General features: G+C 36.4%; 1 protein-coding gene across 1 annotated transcript in view; it reads left to right on the forward strand.

The window, feature by feature from the left end:
• Positions 1 to 6,668, forward strand: part of LOC136876108 (uncharacterized) — an 89,717-nt gene extending 83,049 nt beyond the window's left edge. The window contains exon 9 of the mRNA XM_067149777.2: positions 4,422 to 6,668. Within this exon, the coding sequence (XP_067005878.1) occupies positions 4,422 to 4,676 (255 nt within the window). The 3' untranslated portion in view covers positions 4,677 to 6,668. The remainder of the gene's footprint in view (positions 1 to 4,421) is intronic.
• The last annotated feature ends 9,806 nt before the right edge of the window (positions 6,669 to 16,474 follow it).

Raw genomic sequence — 16,474 nt, forward strand, 5'->3', positions numbered from 1 at the left:
CCCTACACTGTACCAAAGGTCCCATAGTTGCCATCAAGATCTTAGTCAGGCTGGCAACAGGCCCTTTCTAGGTCCTAAGAGCCAGGCCAGCTGGGCCAAAGATACTTTAAAGAAGTGTTACTCCTCTATTGCTCCACACATTTATCGTGACTTGTGACTGGCAAAGCCTGGCTACCTAACATTGGGCCTAGATTATTAAAAGTTTTTGTTATTTCAAGAAGTAAATTACAAGTAAAAATAACATTTGGTAAAAATTAATTATTACAAGTAAATATAAGCAAAAATAAGTATTTGTTACAAGTAACGTAAATTATATCCTGTTACGCATTTGCCTTGATGTAGCTAGGGGTTGAGTGTTACAATAAATAGAATGTACCAAGAAGAACAAGAGAGGAAAACCAATCATTTGTTCAGGCTGGGAACATTCTTGTATGGGAGTTACTGACCGATGCCCAGTTCTCGTATGTGTATATTGATATATTGGGTGGACTCAAAAGTTTACTGCCGGTGTCACAAAATACCTGATGATACTTACAGCTACGTTATGGACGTTTCCTAACCCCTGTGCTATAGGGTCAACAAACAGAACTACTGTGGGATTCATCCATTAGTGTTTGCAACTGGCCTTGGCCGCATTAGTATGGACTTGTCTTCAATGTGTACAAGAATTGATGATAAAAAGGAACTCCTTCAGCACCTTATGTTGTTTTATTACCGTGAAGATAAAACTTCCACACAAATCAGAATGAAAAATTGTGCAGTATATGATACAGCCCGAGCATTTGCCTGGAATGAAAATGGGAAACATCAGAAAACCATCTTCATGGCTGCCGGCAGTGGGGTTCAAACCCACTATCTTCCAAATTCAAGCTGACAGCTGCATGACCCAAACCATGCAGCCACTCACTTGGTGTACCACATTATTAATAAATGAAACTAAGGGGGTAGACAAACAGTACAACAACAACAACAACAACAACAACAACACTTTTAAACCTGGAGATAATGAAGGAGCAGTAACAAATTATCAATAAAACTTGAAAAATCTATTATTATTATTATTATTATTATTATTATTATTATTATTATTATTATTATTATACATGGATGCATTATGTAAACTTTATGATCACTAGAAGAAAAATATAAATTAACATAATGTACTCGTCATTGACAGGCCAATAGTTAACGACGTCGCTGACATCCGTTTATGTACAAACTGTTATTTTTAAGTCACTCATAACAAAATGAGTTCAGTTAACAACTCTGTGAATTCATTTCCAAAGGCCTCTTTGTACACTATATTAGTGGTCACTCCACCCGGGACAAGAACTCATCCGAATAGCGCTCGGCCAGTGGTTGCTCTGGAATGTGTCACTTTACTTTTGAAGTGTAATTTTCTGGAAGACCATTTGAATTGCAAAGAAAATGCATAAGAGGGCTTTTTTTGTTTTGTTTAGAAAATGGGGTTTTAAGTCATACGCTGGGCCTTTTTGTGATAGGACTATCTATTTGCCCACTATTTTTGTTTTTAATGGGCAAAACATGCCCAGGTTCAGTAAATACGTACATATTAATGGAGACCATCCGTGGAATGTGTACTTTAATGTTTTAGTTGACGTTGTACAAAAGAGGTTTGCCTCGACTGTGATAAGCAGAAATAGCATCATAGCAGCAGGTTGCATTCCCAGATTAAATTTTCATGGCTAGAAGAAGAGTAAATGTCATTTCTCTTCTGAAACAGGAAGCATTTTCAATCTGTGAAATGGCCAGGACTGCTGGGGCATCAAGTGTTGTAGTAGAAACAGGAAAAATTTAAGTGGTGGTGATGATAACTTTTTAAGTTCTACTACAGCAGAAACGGTAGGTTAACCAGTGTTGGATGAGGTACTTAGTTATTTCTTTAGTATTTCCAAAGGCATAATACTTATGCTACAGTATCCAATACGGCTGAGGTTGTTTTTAAAATTAAACACTGTATTCTTTTAAGTGCCACCGTAGAGTATATTTTCAATAAATGCAAAGGTGTTCTTTCTTCCAAGAGATCGAGGCATAGCGGTGAGAATTTTAAGAACCGATAATTCTATGAAGGAAATAGCAAATTATTTGAATTGCTCAAAGCCACTAACTAAAATAAAAATTATGGGAAAAAGTAATTCTGAAAGTTATAAGGTATCATGTTTAGTCCCACTTAGTGATAATAGCCACTTAAAGTCTCTATCCTAAAACAAACTCTTAAGTGAAGTAATCTCTCCATCCTTGCAAACTTTGGTATCATTCCGGCCCCATGTAAAAAAAAAAACAGTGATTTCCATAAGACTGGCATTCTGTGAAGTAATTGGCAAAGCCTGGGATTATCTTTAACTTGTCTAAAATCACATTGCCTTAAATGTTATTAAGGGCTCACTTAAAATTTTCCATCACCAGTACTTCAGGTGATAGAGAGTCAATCCTATTACTAAAGTATACATACTGAAACTCGGTAATGCAAGTACTGTAACTGTGTTTTAGTTACAGGACCTCCGTAGTCACTTACTACTGTATTTTTAAGCTGATCTCTCTATTGGAGAAGTTTTTAAAAAAATTTACTAATTACTGTATTTCTAATCATTTAAGATGACCCCCACTTTTTCCTTCAAAAATGAAATTGGCTTAAAAAGTGCTTTGTAAAATCATATGAATGCCTTTCTTGTACAGTATGCATTGTTAGACTATCATTGTCTTCGCGCCAGCGCCAAACATTGGCTTTAGTTATGCCGTATTTTTTGCAGCTGCACAATTGTTCTTTATATTTGCAGGCTTAATAACCATTAACTTAAAATTGGCTCGATAGCTGCAGTCGCTTAATCCGGCCAGTATCCAGTATTCGGGAGATAGTAGGTTCGAACCCCACTGTCGGCAGCCCTGAAAATGGTTTTCCGTGGTTTCCCATTTTCACACCAGGCAAATGCTGGGGCTGTACCTTAATTAAGGCCATGACTGCTTCCTTCCCACTCCTAGCCCTTTCCTGTCCCATCGTCGCCGTAAGACCTATTTGTGTCAGTGCGACGTAAAGCAACTAGCAAAAAAAAAAAAAATTGGCATCATAATATCAAAGATAACCCATTGAAAATTTGCCGGCAATACCTGTTCCACGTGTCTCTAAAATACGATGATCCATCAGGAAAATATTCCTGCTGTCTATAAAACTGTTACCTTTACTCAGCATCAGGTACAACCGGCTGCCGCTACACGCACGTCTTGCTTGCTAGGTTCGGCTGACTTCCAACGGCTAGCAATGTATGGGCCTAATAAAGGCGCGGACGTTGAAGGTCAACAAACAAGTTTATTGCACCGTTGTATGGCCATTCCACCCTTGTGTTTTTTGCGCACGTTTTTTGTACGGTACACATTTTAAAACTATCTTTGTCTTCATGCTAACACCGAATATTGGCCTTAGGCCAATTAGTCTTTATTTCCAGGTGTTTAATAACCATTAACTTAAAAGTGGCATTATAATATCGACAAGAACCCATTAAAAATTTTCCGCCAATACCTGTTCCATGTATCTTTACAATACGATGAACCATCACAAAAATATTCCTGCTGTCTATAAAACTTAATTTTTATTAAGCGTCAGGTACAGTAGACGCATTATAACTCCGCCACTGAGTAGCCGTAGCCTTTGTACGAATTGAAAGACTTGCATGTTTTGATGCCATTCTGCAGATTTGAGAAACGTTTTTGTAGAGGCTAATAGAATTTCATTCTCTCTTCACTATTTCCCAAGATCCAGTGATGTTACACAGAGGCACTGTACAACCGGTTGACGCTGCTAGTGATGTTTAATAAAGGGGTGGACATTGATTGTCAACGAGTTTTGTGTGCGCACGTGCGTGTGGGTGAATGGCAGCAGCATAGTTACCGTATTAGCTGCCACTGGTGTTCATTACTGATAGGTTGCGAATGCAAGACGACCCTTGATTTTTCACATGAGATTCTGAGAAAAAAAGTCATCTTGGATTTGGAGAAATATGGTACTTGTTGAAAAATAATTTGTAGTTGTAACTGAGTAAAATATTTCTTAGGTAACTGTAATTCAGCCCAATTATCTTTTTTAATACTCTTCCCAGCACTGGTTGTAGTTATTAGCAGCTATGTGAAGTTCTTCATTGTAATCTTTTGTGAAAGTAATGTTGTGTTCTTGAATGTATGTAACATAAATCAATATGTGAGCGCTTGCACACACAGTCTGGCTCTTTCTCTAACACACCAGTAGAGTTGATTGCTAAGGATAGCTGTTTTCTAAACAGTTGATAATGTTTGTGTAGTGTAATTTAATTTGGTAACTTTTATCGGTACAATCTTCTTCCTAGTAAATCTTAAGCTTGCTTTTATTGTTATATGTTTGTCACAATGTAATTTTTTTTGTTTCCTTTCAGTTAATGGTTCGATACACAGAACTGACTCGAGCGAGTGTAGATCTGCTTCTTGCACAATGTCCCCGACTCACCCGTCTGGGAGAGCTTGGTGGATGGGACATCAGATCTTGGGAATGCCGTCGATTGAAAGATCTTGTCCTAAGAGAAAACTATGCTCTACACCTTGTTCTGTATTCACGCAATGCTGACAGCATTATCATTGACATTCTTACAGAAAATACAAGTTCTGATGATGAAATTGAAAATATTCTTTAGAGTCATTTCATGTGCAGTATCACTCTTCATCTAACATTCTGAGAGTAGAAAGTGATTCTTAAAATGAGTGATTGTAGTTGTGCTATGAAACATGCATTAGTGACACAAGTGACTTTACTTAATTTCCCACAGCCGAAGAATGTATGCCTTAGTTAGTGGATTATATGGATTCAGTGTACCTTTATGTTGTGGAATTCCTTCTGATAATGGTGCTCATACTAGAATATCAAAATCTATATTTGATAGTTGTCAGATAATGTATAGGAATATTTTCCTTATGAATGGTTCTCTCAAAATATCAATCATAAGCCCCCTCTCCTTTCTTTCTCATTCTAATCTGGGACCTCATTAGTAGAGTTAAATGATTTGGAAAGAGCATCTTTGTCACTGGATTGGAATAAATTCAAACCACTTCATTACTAGTCAAGAAAGATGATGCTATTGTAGGCAAATATACCTCTCCAGAAGCGAGTGTCCTTTTCATTTGGATGGCATTTTTTTTCACTAATGTGTGTAAAGTTTGAATTTACTTACCTGAAGCAAGTTTTTAATAGCACGGATACAAACTAAGTGTTATTTCAGTGTTGCCAATAATTAATTTCATATTTATGGGATCAAACCTCTAATTATTTTGGTTGGATGATCAAATTAATTATCAGTTTGCTTGTCAGATAGAAACAAAATAAAAAAGCTATTTGCTTGACAGACAGTAAACTGAAAAAAAAAAATGATTCAGAAGAATCAGGGCAATAAAATAACACACAAATTCATAAATGCAGGGAAGAGGAAAATATGTTAAAAGGTATACACTAAATTCATATACCATGTGTGGTTACATTTTTTTATTATCAAGCAGTCATCTTCTTTTTGAGAGAAATCATATTAACTTTAATATTAGTTATAAAATACAAAATTATTACTTTCAACTATTTATATTGTGTTTTCAAATGGAGTTTACCTTGTTTGACAAGGTGTTTGTAATGATTTTACAATTTGCTATATTGAAACATGTAAGACTACCTCTATCATGAAATGATAGTGTATTTAACTAATCTTTCTCTTTTTGGTCATATTAGTTTCCTGTTAGTTTCTTCAGTATATACCTTTATTTTTTTATTTCTTGTCAAGTGGTTGTTTTTTTATTATGCCACTTCCCCAAAGTACTATCACTTGCCATATTCTGTAGCCGTAGTAGAGGGGTCAGACAATTTCATGCAGTGAGAGAGAATGGCAATCTACCTCTGTGTCAGGGTAAACTCAGTTCAGAAGGCATTATTTTGGTGTGCGAACAGGGATATGATGTGTCACCATAGCCAATGTTTTCGATTTGAACTGTACCATACTATCCCTATAGCTTGAGTACAATGTGGTGTGTTCATCACTAGCTGTTTACCTTTCGGCATGTTTATAGGTCCCAGCAATTAACAGTAAAATTATTATTCACATGTTGACCAACTGGAAGGCCCAAATAATTAATTCTAACTCTTAAAAAATATTGAGTAATGCTTGAATGGAATGTGCTCTAACTATTCAACCACAAACAATGCATTAATCTGTTAAATTTCTTTGAATTTCAAACTGTTCAAGAATTGTCTGTACCTATCTTATATATTATTTCAATGTAATTGAGAGACCAAAGCATATCGTCACTGTACTAACTACATAATATACTTGTGTTAAAGTGCATTCAGTTTTCAAAATAAATACTTCATTGCATATTTGTAATAGAGTAATCTCAATTCTGATTCACAGTAGAACTTCTACAATTACAACATGAACATTTTCAAGCTCTCTGAGAGATTCTCAACAAATTTACCTATCTCCTAAACTGCACCTTAGTCACTAGCTAGCTCTCCTCTATCATTTCTAACATTTAACACCTCCTAGTCAGCTCTTTTCCTATTCCAACCACACTGTTATTAGTTCTGAGAACAAGGATATCTTGTTCTTATCTTTCAGAGCCCTATTTTTCATATCCTAGTAATCAGAAGGTCTGGGAAGCAAATAAGTTTTGAGAAGAAATGTCATTTTTCCAATTTGATTTAGAATTATATAACACGTTTTGTGATCTTCCTGTAATAGTTCATAATAATGTAATTCAGAATAATTTTCACTGATTAATTTTATACCTTTCACTTTTAGTACACCTCAGATTTTTTTGAAATAGATAAAAATCAACTAAAACTAATTGATTAGTGTGTTACAAATGGTCCATAACAGATATACATTTTCCAGCTCATTCCTTTCATTGCAATGTCTTCACAAAATGACTGTAACTACATATATAATAAGTCATTATGCTACTTGAGTTAGCGAGAGTGAACTTATGCAGTATGAGAATATCTGAATTTTGAGAAATGATCCAGCCAGATCTCAACAACAAATATGTTGTAAAACGTTTTTTAAATTGTGTTTACTAAAGAGATCTGGTTGTTTTTCTGAGAAAATAGTGCTGTATTTAAAATGATTTACTTGAAAACATTTCCAAAGTCATGAATTCTTTACAGGGTATATCCTTCTCACAGTTGTACTAATATCCTTTTATTACACAAATATTCTTTGCACCCAGATTCTTCAGTTTTAGACTTTTGTCTCTGGTAATGGAGGTAAAGACTTTTCTGTGACACTCAGGGTAGCTTGAATATCTTTTTAAATTAATGAAGAAAATGAAAAAATAGTGGTGGTTGTGGTTGATGAGTATTGTTTTATATAAAAGAACAGCAAGATGATCATTGTCTTAACATTAATCAAAGGTGAAAGATGGGTTTGACCCCTCAAAGAATGAAGGCAACAGCATTAGGAAGAGAGAGGCCACATAAGGAAGGGTACTGAAAGGCTCTCCTGAGCTCGCAAACCTAATGTTGTCAGGGTTGGAAGAGAATAAAAGTTAATCAAGATAGATAGGTGTAGAGGAGCCTAACAGTGAACAGAAATAATATCAGACTCGCTTGCAGGCCCATAGTCACCATTCTATGTTCTCAAAGAATGAGTTCTTACAAGGTATGAAAATATGAGAAAAACCTTCTGTTCAGCCCTAACATCACAGAATAAGTTTCCTCTTCTTTTAATTGCTCTTCAAACTTCGCACATGCTGTCTTGCTTTCTGTAGTTTGCCATCTGTGTCTACTTGCATGACCAAAGAAATGTTACCAAATTGCAGAATTGTGTTGACTACATCTGTAAGTTTCTTTTCATTCTTGTTTTATGCAAAAGTCAAACAAGAAAAATAACTGTATTTGCAAAAAAAAAAATCTCTTGAAAATAATTGGAAATGCAGATTATTCTTTAGTCTTTCAGTCTTTCAGTCTATTAGTCCTTCACTTTAACATATTTTACTTCTTTCCTAAGGAAAAAGTGGTTATTTAAATTTTTATATTTAAATCTCATAATTATTTGTAGTGATTAGTTTAATTTACTACATTTAACATCCTGAATTTTGCAAATAGAAGCTAACTGGCTTTCATTTGGAGTACTTCAAACAAAATTGTTCTTCCTTCCTAAACCAAATTGTAATTATTATTTCAGAAATAAAATTACTTGAAGCTTTATTTCTTTAGTGGATATCTTTGCATTCAGTTTAAAAACTTTTCTGTTTAATTAACCATATTGGATTCATGTTTCTTTATTTATTTTTACTGTATATGGTGCATTCACTATTATAGAACAAGTGAAAATTGCGCAACTACACCAAAAAAATGATCAGTCATGTTACAGTGGCATTTGTTCCCTCAAGGATCAAAGTAATATCATGTACAGTAACACACATCATTATATCAGCAGGATTTCCAATGTTTTTGAAAGTTCAGATATTATGAAAATTCTTGGAAATCTATGTCAATGATATTGTTAAAAAAAATTGATAATAGTACTTTTCTCATTGCACTCTGATGTACTCTGTAAATAAGACACTTTTCAAATTCGAATGTGCCAGTTGTTAAGAATGTCGTGTATAAAGATATTTTTTTAAAGCATAAAATGAATAGTGGCTCTCAACAAGTTACATATCTTCAAAACTGTCATACTGATGAGAAAGGATAACTTAATTCTTTAATGATTCTTTTCTCACTAAATGTTAATGATCCTAAGGAATAGTTTAAAAGGTTCTCTGTAACACTGTCACAATCATAGGAGAATACTTCACCAGTCAATTTAAAAGCATGCTTGGGTAATGTAGGGGAAGGAAGAAAAACACCATTTACCTTTGTGTCTAACTGGCTAATAATGGATGATACCAAGCGTAGCAACCTCTCACAATGCCATTGAAGGTCACCAACTCCCCTCCTGAGCAAGTTTGCTGTTGAAGTGCTACAGGCAACGTATGGCATAAATCAAAAACATCGACATTTTGTGTACGTACTATGTATCAGTCCAGTTCATCAGCGCTGTATGGTAATCATATCTCTTCTGACATTGGCAGCCCTGAAGATTGTTTACCGAGCTTGATAGCTGCAGTCGCTTAAGTGCGGCCAGTATCCAGTAATCGGGAGATAGTAGGTTCGAACCCCACTGTCGGCAGCCCTGAAGATGGTTTTCTGTGGTTTCCCATTTTCACACCAGGCAAATGCTGGGTCTGTACCTTAATTAAGGCCATGGCCGCTTCCTTCCCATTCCTAGGCCTTTCCTATCCCATCATCGCCATAAGACATATCTATGTCGGTGCGACGTGAAGCAAATAGCACCCAAAAAAAAAGAAAAAATTGTTTTCCATGGTTTCCCATTTTCACACCAGACAAATGATGGGGCTGTACCTTAATTAAAGCCATGGCAACTTCCTTCCCACTCCTAACACTTTTCTATCCCGTCGTCGCCACAAGACCTATCTAAGTCGCTGCAACGAAAAGCAACTTGTAATAAAAAATATTTTCTGATGTGTGGTATGAGAATCTGGTGAATTTGGATTGTTCATAGAAAATACAAATTATATAATAAGGAATATACCTAATTTCTATTTTTCTACAACATAGATGCCACACCCCTGCTGCTAAATGATCTGTTCTATATCTTTATCACTATTTTTTCAATTATTGTATAGCATAGCTCAAGTGGTATGAAATGGTCAGATTTGGGTAGCTGCTGCTATTCTGTAGATCAAAGATTCAAGTCTCTTGTGTTGACAGTGTGATTTAAGGAAGGAGGTTGGGAGATTGCACACAGCGAAGTATCTTACCTAAACTTTCCATACAAGTTCTGTATTATTACTCACCTCATTCTGAATAATACTGTAGGTCAGCCAGTCTCAAAACTTACTTGCTTATCTGTGTACACATACACGGAAACTTTTTCAGAAGTTAAGGATTTTGTGAGGGAGGGTCAAGCCTGATGTTGTCCATCAAATGCACTGTTGTATGTAATCCATTAACTAAATCCGAGTCATAACGGAACTCTCACGTGAGTAAGAGAAGATCTAAAGCTAATGAACTTCTGTAGTATATTGTAATAGCAGCGCATATTACACAGTTACATAGTTCTTCAGAGAGCTTTAAGGTAGTATTTCTGCAACTCAATCTGCTAATTGAAATAATAATAGGTGAAAATAAACATACTGAGTGAAATTTGATTAGTGAAGATGATCTCCGGTTTTATATTCTGGCAATAATATTTATAGCTTTGTCTTTCAGATATACTTATGGTTATTATACAAGTATGGTGAGTGTCATGTTTTAAGAAATCTATTTTTGTGATATTTTACTATCTTTTAAGGTAAAGAACCCTATGAAAATGTATCTGAACTGAGATATTAATATCATTATATGTATATTTATGATATTTAATATTCATAGTGACCTGTATCTTTCAATTGTCATGAATGAACAGATTACTGATGTTCTTCATTTGGCAAAATTAAGTTCTGAAATCATACTCCTATGTATAAAGTGATAAAACATCTTGGTGCCAGATTCACCTGTGTAAATAATATCAACTTCGTACTTCCTTAATGTATTTTGAAGTTAGTCATAAATAGAACTGTAGTAGTGCTCTATATCTGAATCTTCTGTCATTATTCATTTACTGAAATTACATTGTGATGTTGACCAGAAATTAAAGGGTGTACTATGAAACTAAAAATATTGTCTTACAATGAGAGGTCATAGGTATGGGATCACCAATTTCGTTCAAATTCCAGGAGGTTACCTTTTGGCAGTTTGCCATATATTTTCTTGGCAATTTCATGAATCACTTTCATTTGTCATAGAATAAATCAGCAAGGCTTAACATTGTAAGTTATAGCTGTACCTACTGTGTGTATGATCTTCAAACAAATACATTATGAATTACTTCTGTTCAATTGTGGACACAGATTTGTTTTGTAATTAGTGAATTATACCACACATTCTGCAATAAAAATGAGTGCTTGTTAATGAATACCAGTGTTTTTTCATGTCAATTAAAGAAAGCAAAAACAGAAGGGAGAAGAAAGGCAAAATTGTGCACCCTTCAGTCCCAAGAAGCCCACATGGAAGTCAGGAATGCTGACTACTAGACCAGTTGTGCTACAGATACCCGCATGCAAATTGGCGACAAGTATGCAGGCTGTTGAGGGCCGTTTTCTTGTGAAATAAGGGTCACTGGCACAAAAGCCTTTGGACATGTGAAAATCCACAGCCTGTTTCCAGTCATTCGACCGGGTCAGGAATGGAATGAATGAAGCCCCCATCTAGCGGCGATAGAAATTATGCCGCCTGCCGAAGCCTGTCGCACCCCTCTGGGGCAATGATTAATGAGTGACAGATGAAATGAAATGATAGTGGAGAATGATGCTGGAATGAAATATGACAGGGAAAACCGGAGTACCCGGAGAAAAACCTGTCCTGCCTCCGCTTTGTCCAGCACAAATCCCACATGGAGTGTCCGGGATTTGAACCACGGAACCCAGCGGTGAGAGGCCGGCGCACTGCCGCCTGAGCCACGAAGGCTCTCCCTTGAGCATGTATCTATTTTTTTTTTTTTTTTTTTCTTTTATGTAGGTCAACCTCCCAAAGTTTGAACAAAATTGGTCACCCCATAGCTGTATCTTTCCCTTGTTAGTTACCTGGCTTAGAAAAATATTTGATACTTCATCATGTTACTTTTAATCTTTTGATTTGTGTTTCATATAATTTATTATATCCAACAAATGCCACAGAATTGCCATTATGTAGTAACATTTTCCTCTTTTGTAAGGTACTTTGTGTTTAGTTAAGTAGTCAGCATAGTAATTTTGGTAATATGGCTTATTATTCATAGGTGAACTGTATTCTTATTCTTCACTGCCCATTACATATCCATTCAAAACATGGATTGATCCTATTTCTATCAATGTTCTTGGGTATCAGAAACAAAAACATTACTCGGTGCTTGTTAAATACTTGTTTTATAAACACGTAACCAAATAATCTGAAGGTAGTTTGTCAAGTGTGTGTATAGTGCTCATTTCTCATATGTTCTCTGTATTGATGATTCCTTAATTCTATTTGTAATTCAAGGAGGTGATGTTCCACTTCATCAATACTATATGTTTTTATATTCAATTATATTTTATATCATAACACAGGACTAGTTTTGGCCCTTTGATTGGGCCGTCCTCAGCTGAATACATGCATAATCAAGTGGAACTATTAAGTGGATATTTTTTAAAGACAACAACAGTGAGACAATTTTTTAACTAATGAAGAGTACTATTTTAGTATTTAAGACTATGCAACTGAGGATGGCCCTATCAAAGGGCCAAAACTATTGCTGTGTTTTGATATAAAATATAATGGTATTTTTTAAATTGTATTGATCGGGTGGAACATTCTCTCCTTGAATTATAAATAGAATTACCGGTAGTGTTTGTTTTGAAAGTTGAGGCACGACTGCCCAACAGCTAAGTTCAGAACTTTTGGGCGAGTTGGCTGTGCGATTAGAGTCATCCAGCTGTGAGCTTGCATCTAAGAGATAGTGGGTTTGAACCCCACTGTCGGCAGCCCTGAAGATGGTTTTCCGTGGTTTCCCAGGTAAATGCTGGGGCTATACCTTAATTAAGGCCATGGTCGCTTCCTTCCCACTCCTAGCCCTTTCCTGCCCCATTGTCACCATAAGACCTATCTGTGTTGGTGCGACGTAAAGCAGCTTGTAAAATATACCATAGTCGCCATTAGATCTATCTCTGTCAGTGTGTAAAGCAAATTGTAAAACTTACAGATGAAATTAGTATAAAAATTGGAATTTAGTGAAGAATTGACATCATAAAATATTCTAACGGATCTGTTGGGGTCATGTGTGCAAGTTTTGACGTGAAATATGTGCCAGGTGATGAGTATTGTCGAAATAAACTACCTAGCTGGTATGGGATTTAAATTTTATCGTTGACATTTTATTTCCTATTTCTAAAGAAATTCACACATCTTCAAGATGAGGCATTCCAAATTATTTTCCAGCACTGGGGCAGAAGATGTGCTCGGTTGGGGCTCAAGCAGCACCGAAACTCGCCTCAAGCGAAGATGCTCCAGATAAGCCTTTTGTCACTCATCAAATGGTTTAAGCCTAAAAAGGCACAAACAGCTTAGCCATTCATTAATGCCATCAGGGCCTATATTGTCTAGGATTTGGAGACAAATAACACTGTCAGCCCAGATCATATATGAAAATGTCTCCAGAGTTACTGCACCAAGAAACCAAGGCAGCATCTATGTATCTCAAAAGGCAGACTGAAGAGCGCCACCGAGATGTGGTGGTGGAATGGTAAGTCCAAGAGGCACTCAAGGAAAAGAAAATTGCTTTTGAGGAGTGATAGAAGTTAGGTCAGCTAGGATGAGCCGCAGCTGAGGATGGGGCACAAGGCCATTAAGAAACTTGCAGAGACGGTAGTTGCAGGAGGTACAGGAGAAGCAGTGTTCCATGAAAAAGCAGAAATGCCAAAGGGTGTAAAACAAATCTATAATGCCACCCAGCATGACAAGCATTCCAGGAACATAGTCACCACCAGATACATCCTTGAAAATAAGGAGAAATTGCTCACTAAGGACAAGGCCATCAACAGCTACTGGAGGAGTACTTCAGTGTGTTGCTTAAGGAAGAATTCCCACGGTTGTACAGTACTCTACAGCTTCCTTTTCATGGACCTGTACGGAAGATCATCATAACTGAATTCCACCCAGCCCTATCCTCATGGTTTCTGCTTGGACATTGTGATCAAAATATCGTCACTGTTCGGGCAAAAGGTAATATCTCACAATGCTCTTCCTATCCATTGTTTTCCTTAAGACTGGTCACGCCTCCCAGCTGCGTGTGTGGATGTGCAGTCCATCGGAATAATTTTTGTTTTGTTCATTTTCATATGCTTACATGTAAAGGAAAATGAACCTTAAGTACATTATACTGTAACAGTGCGTAAATAAGTCATACAAATATATATTCCTAGAGTGCAGTATGATAAGACCCCAAAGCAGCTGAAGCAAAATTCCTACAACCTTGTCTCCAGAAGATGAAGAGAGACAAAATACAGAATAAGGAAATTTGCCAATTGCTTGATTTGGGAAGCAATTTTTTAGACATGTTAGAACTGGGTAGACTGAAGGGATATGGTCGTTTGAAAAGAATGGCCCATTATAGGATCCCAAGAATATATTTTCGCTGATCGGGCAAGAGGTCATATCTCCCAGTGCTCGTCTTATCCCTTATTTTCCTTAAGTTTAATCGCACTGCTTCATGTCTGTAGGTCAAGGTTGGTTCTAGATAAGATTTATACATTGTAACCTCGGAGGCCTGGGGAAGGAACCATCCCACAGGAGGTGACAAACAGAATGGTGGAATTGTGATGTTGCTTGTATTCTTTTGCTGATTTCATGTTTGATGGTGATGTTGGAAGAGACATAGCTGCCTAAATATTCGACATGGTTAATGATGTCTCTGTTGCCAGTACTGATTTGTTTCCTCCTGATAATCAAGCCAACTGACTTATTTTGGATGATGTTCTGCTCCATCTTATCGAACTCTCCCTTCAAAAGATCCAACTTCAGCTTAAGTCTCCCCCTACAACATGATATAGTCAAAGACAAAGTCACCTCCGTACAGGCCATGAAGGTCCTCGGACGAGTGGAAGGTAAAGGCTTCCACCATTGTTAACCTCGGCACGTGATGGGGTAGAGTGGTTAACTCTAAGCCCGGCCGCCTTTGCCCCCAGGAATTAACCTCGTACTCATTTTTGGTGTAGGCTGAGTGAACCTTGGGCCATATGCACCTCCGGAAGTGGAAATCTTGTTTCTTAAATTTGACGACTTCCTGACGGGGACTCGAACCCACGTCCTTCCGGGCGAACCGAGCACGCCTTTACCGCCTTGGCTAGGTAGCCCCTATGATATAGTCAGCAAAGACTAAATACACGCATTTACCTTGTTGAACTCCACTCTTATTTGCAAACCACTTTGACCTACCAACTTACTCAGCTGATCTGTGTGCATGTATATTATCAAATTGACCATTTTAAAACTGATCCCTGATGATAGACAAATTAATGGGAACTGTGGTGGAGAGAGGAATGAGGAAGGCTACATCAAAGGAAAAGAGAAGTAATGGAAAGTCAGGAGAATTTGCATTGGAGGAACCTGTACCAAATGATGGTAATTTTGGAGCTCTATTTTGTCTTTCTGAAACTACTATAGCTGTACAAAAACTTTGAAAAAATTTCTGGTCACATTTTATACTATAAGTAGAGTAGTTAAATTATTCTGTTTAGTAATACTTCATTTTACTGTACTGTGTTGAATATTTTGAATCTGTTTTTATATATTATATAAGTTGTACAGTTCTCGCTTAAATTGTAATGCATCGTGATAACAAACAACAAAACTGTATATTCAAGTAGCACTTGAAATAGTTCAAAATGGCAGTGATCACTTCAGTGTTATACTTGTAAATTATTTGGAAAAACTGTTGATCAATGAATTTTATTGACATATTATTCTAAAAGTATATTACTTATTTTGTACACTTTTAACCTATAACTTTATACTGTTTGAAGAATATCTTACCTGACATTGGAACACCCTGTTCATTTCAAAATCTAAGAACAAAGGTAATGTATACACCCATTGTGATTGTGGCTCTTGTAAATCTTGGCTGTAACTATTGAAGAGTTTTAGTAGTATGCTGAATGTTCAGATTTAAAGTTTTCATTAGTTAAAAGTACTATGTAATATGAAGCACAATAAGGATAGCATTAAGCAAAGTTGGGAATGCATAAAAATCCTGCCTATTTGAGTAGAAATGGTGTCCCCTGACCAAGTGGTTCCCTGATTGAACTATTCAGAATCCTGAAAGAAAGTTTCCTCACTTTCTCTTTTGTTATTATTTTTCCCATATTTTCTGACGCTGACTTATGAGCCAGGACCACGTGAAAGGGCAAAGATTTTTCTTTATCAGTTCAGGTCTAAATGACTGATTTAATATTCTTGCTATATTAATATTGCACCCTATGGTGTAGGAGTAGCCTGACTCTTACCCTAAGGCCCTCTCTTCTTTTACACCGGCCAGTCCAAGAATTTTAATTTTGGTCTGATTGCTGGAACAGCTTCTCAGCTGCTCAGCTTCATGAGACCATCTGAGAAGTTGCGTGATATGAGAGGCAGCTGACTCAGTCATGAAAAGCAGGCAATATGGCTGACCACGTGGCACTGCAATACCTGCCGGCCGTCTAGCTAGGCAGCAGTTGTCTTGGTAGGTCAAGGCTGTTAATGGGCTGAATGTGCCATGAACTTATTATTATTATTATTATTATTATTATTATTATTATTATTATTATTATTATTATTATTATTATTATTATTATTATTATTATT

This window comes from Anabrus simplex, chromosome 6 (assembly GCF_040414725.1).
Source record: "Anabrus simplex isolate iqAnaSimp1 chromosome 6, ASM4041472v1, whole genome shotgun sequence".
Lineage (NCBI taxonomy): Eukaryota > Metazoa > Arthropoda > Insecta > Orthoptera > Tettigoniidae > Anabrus > Anabrus simplex.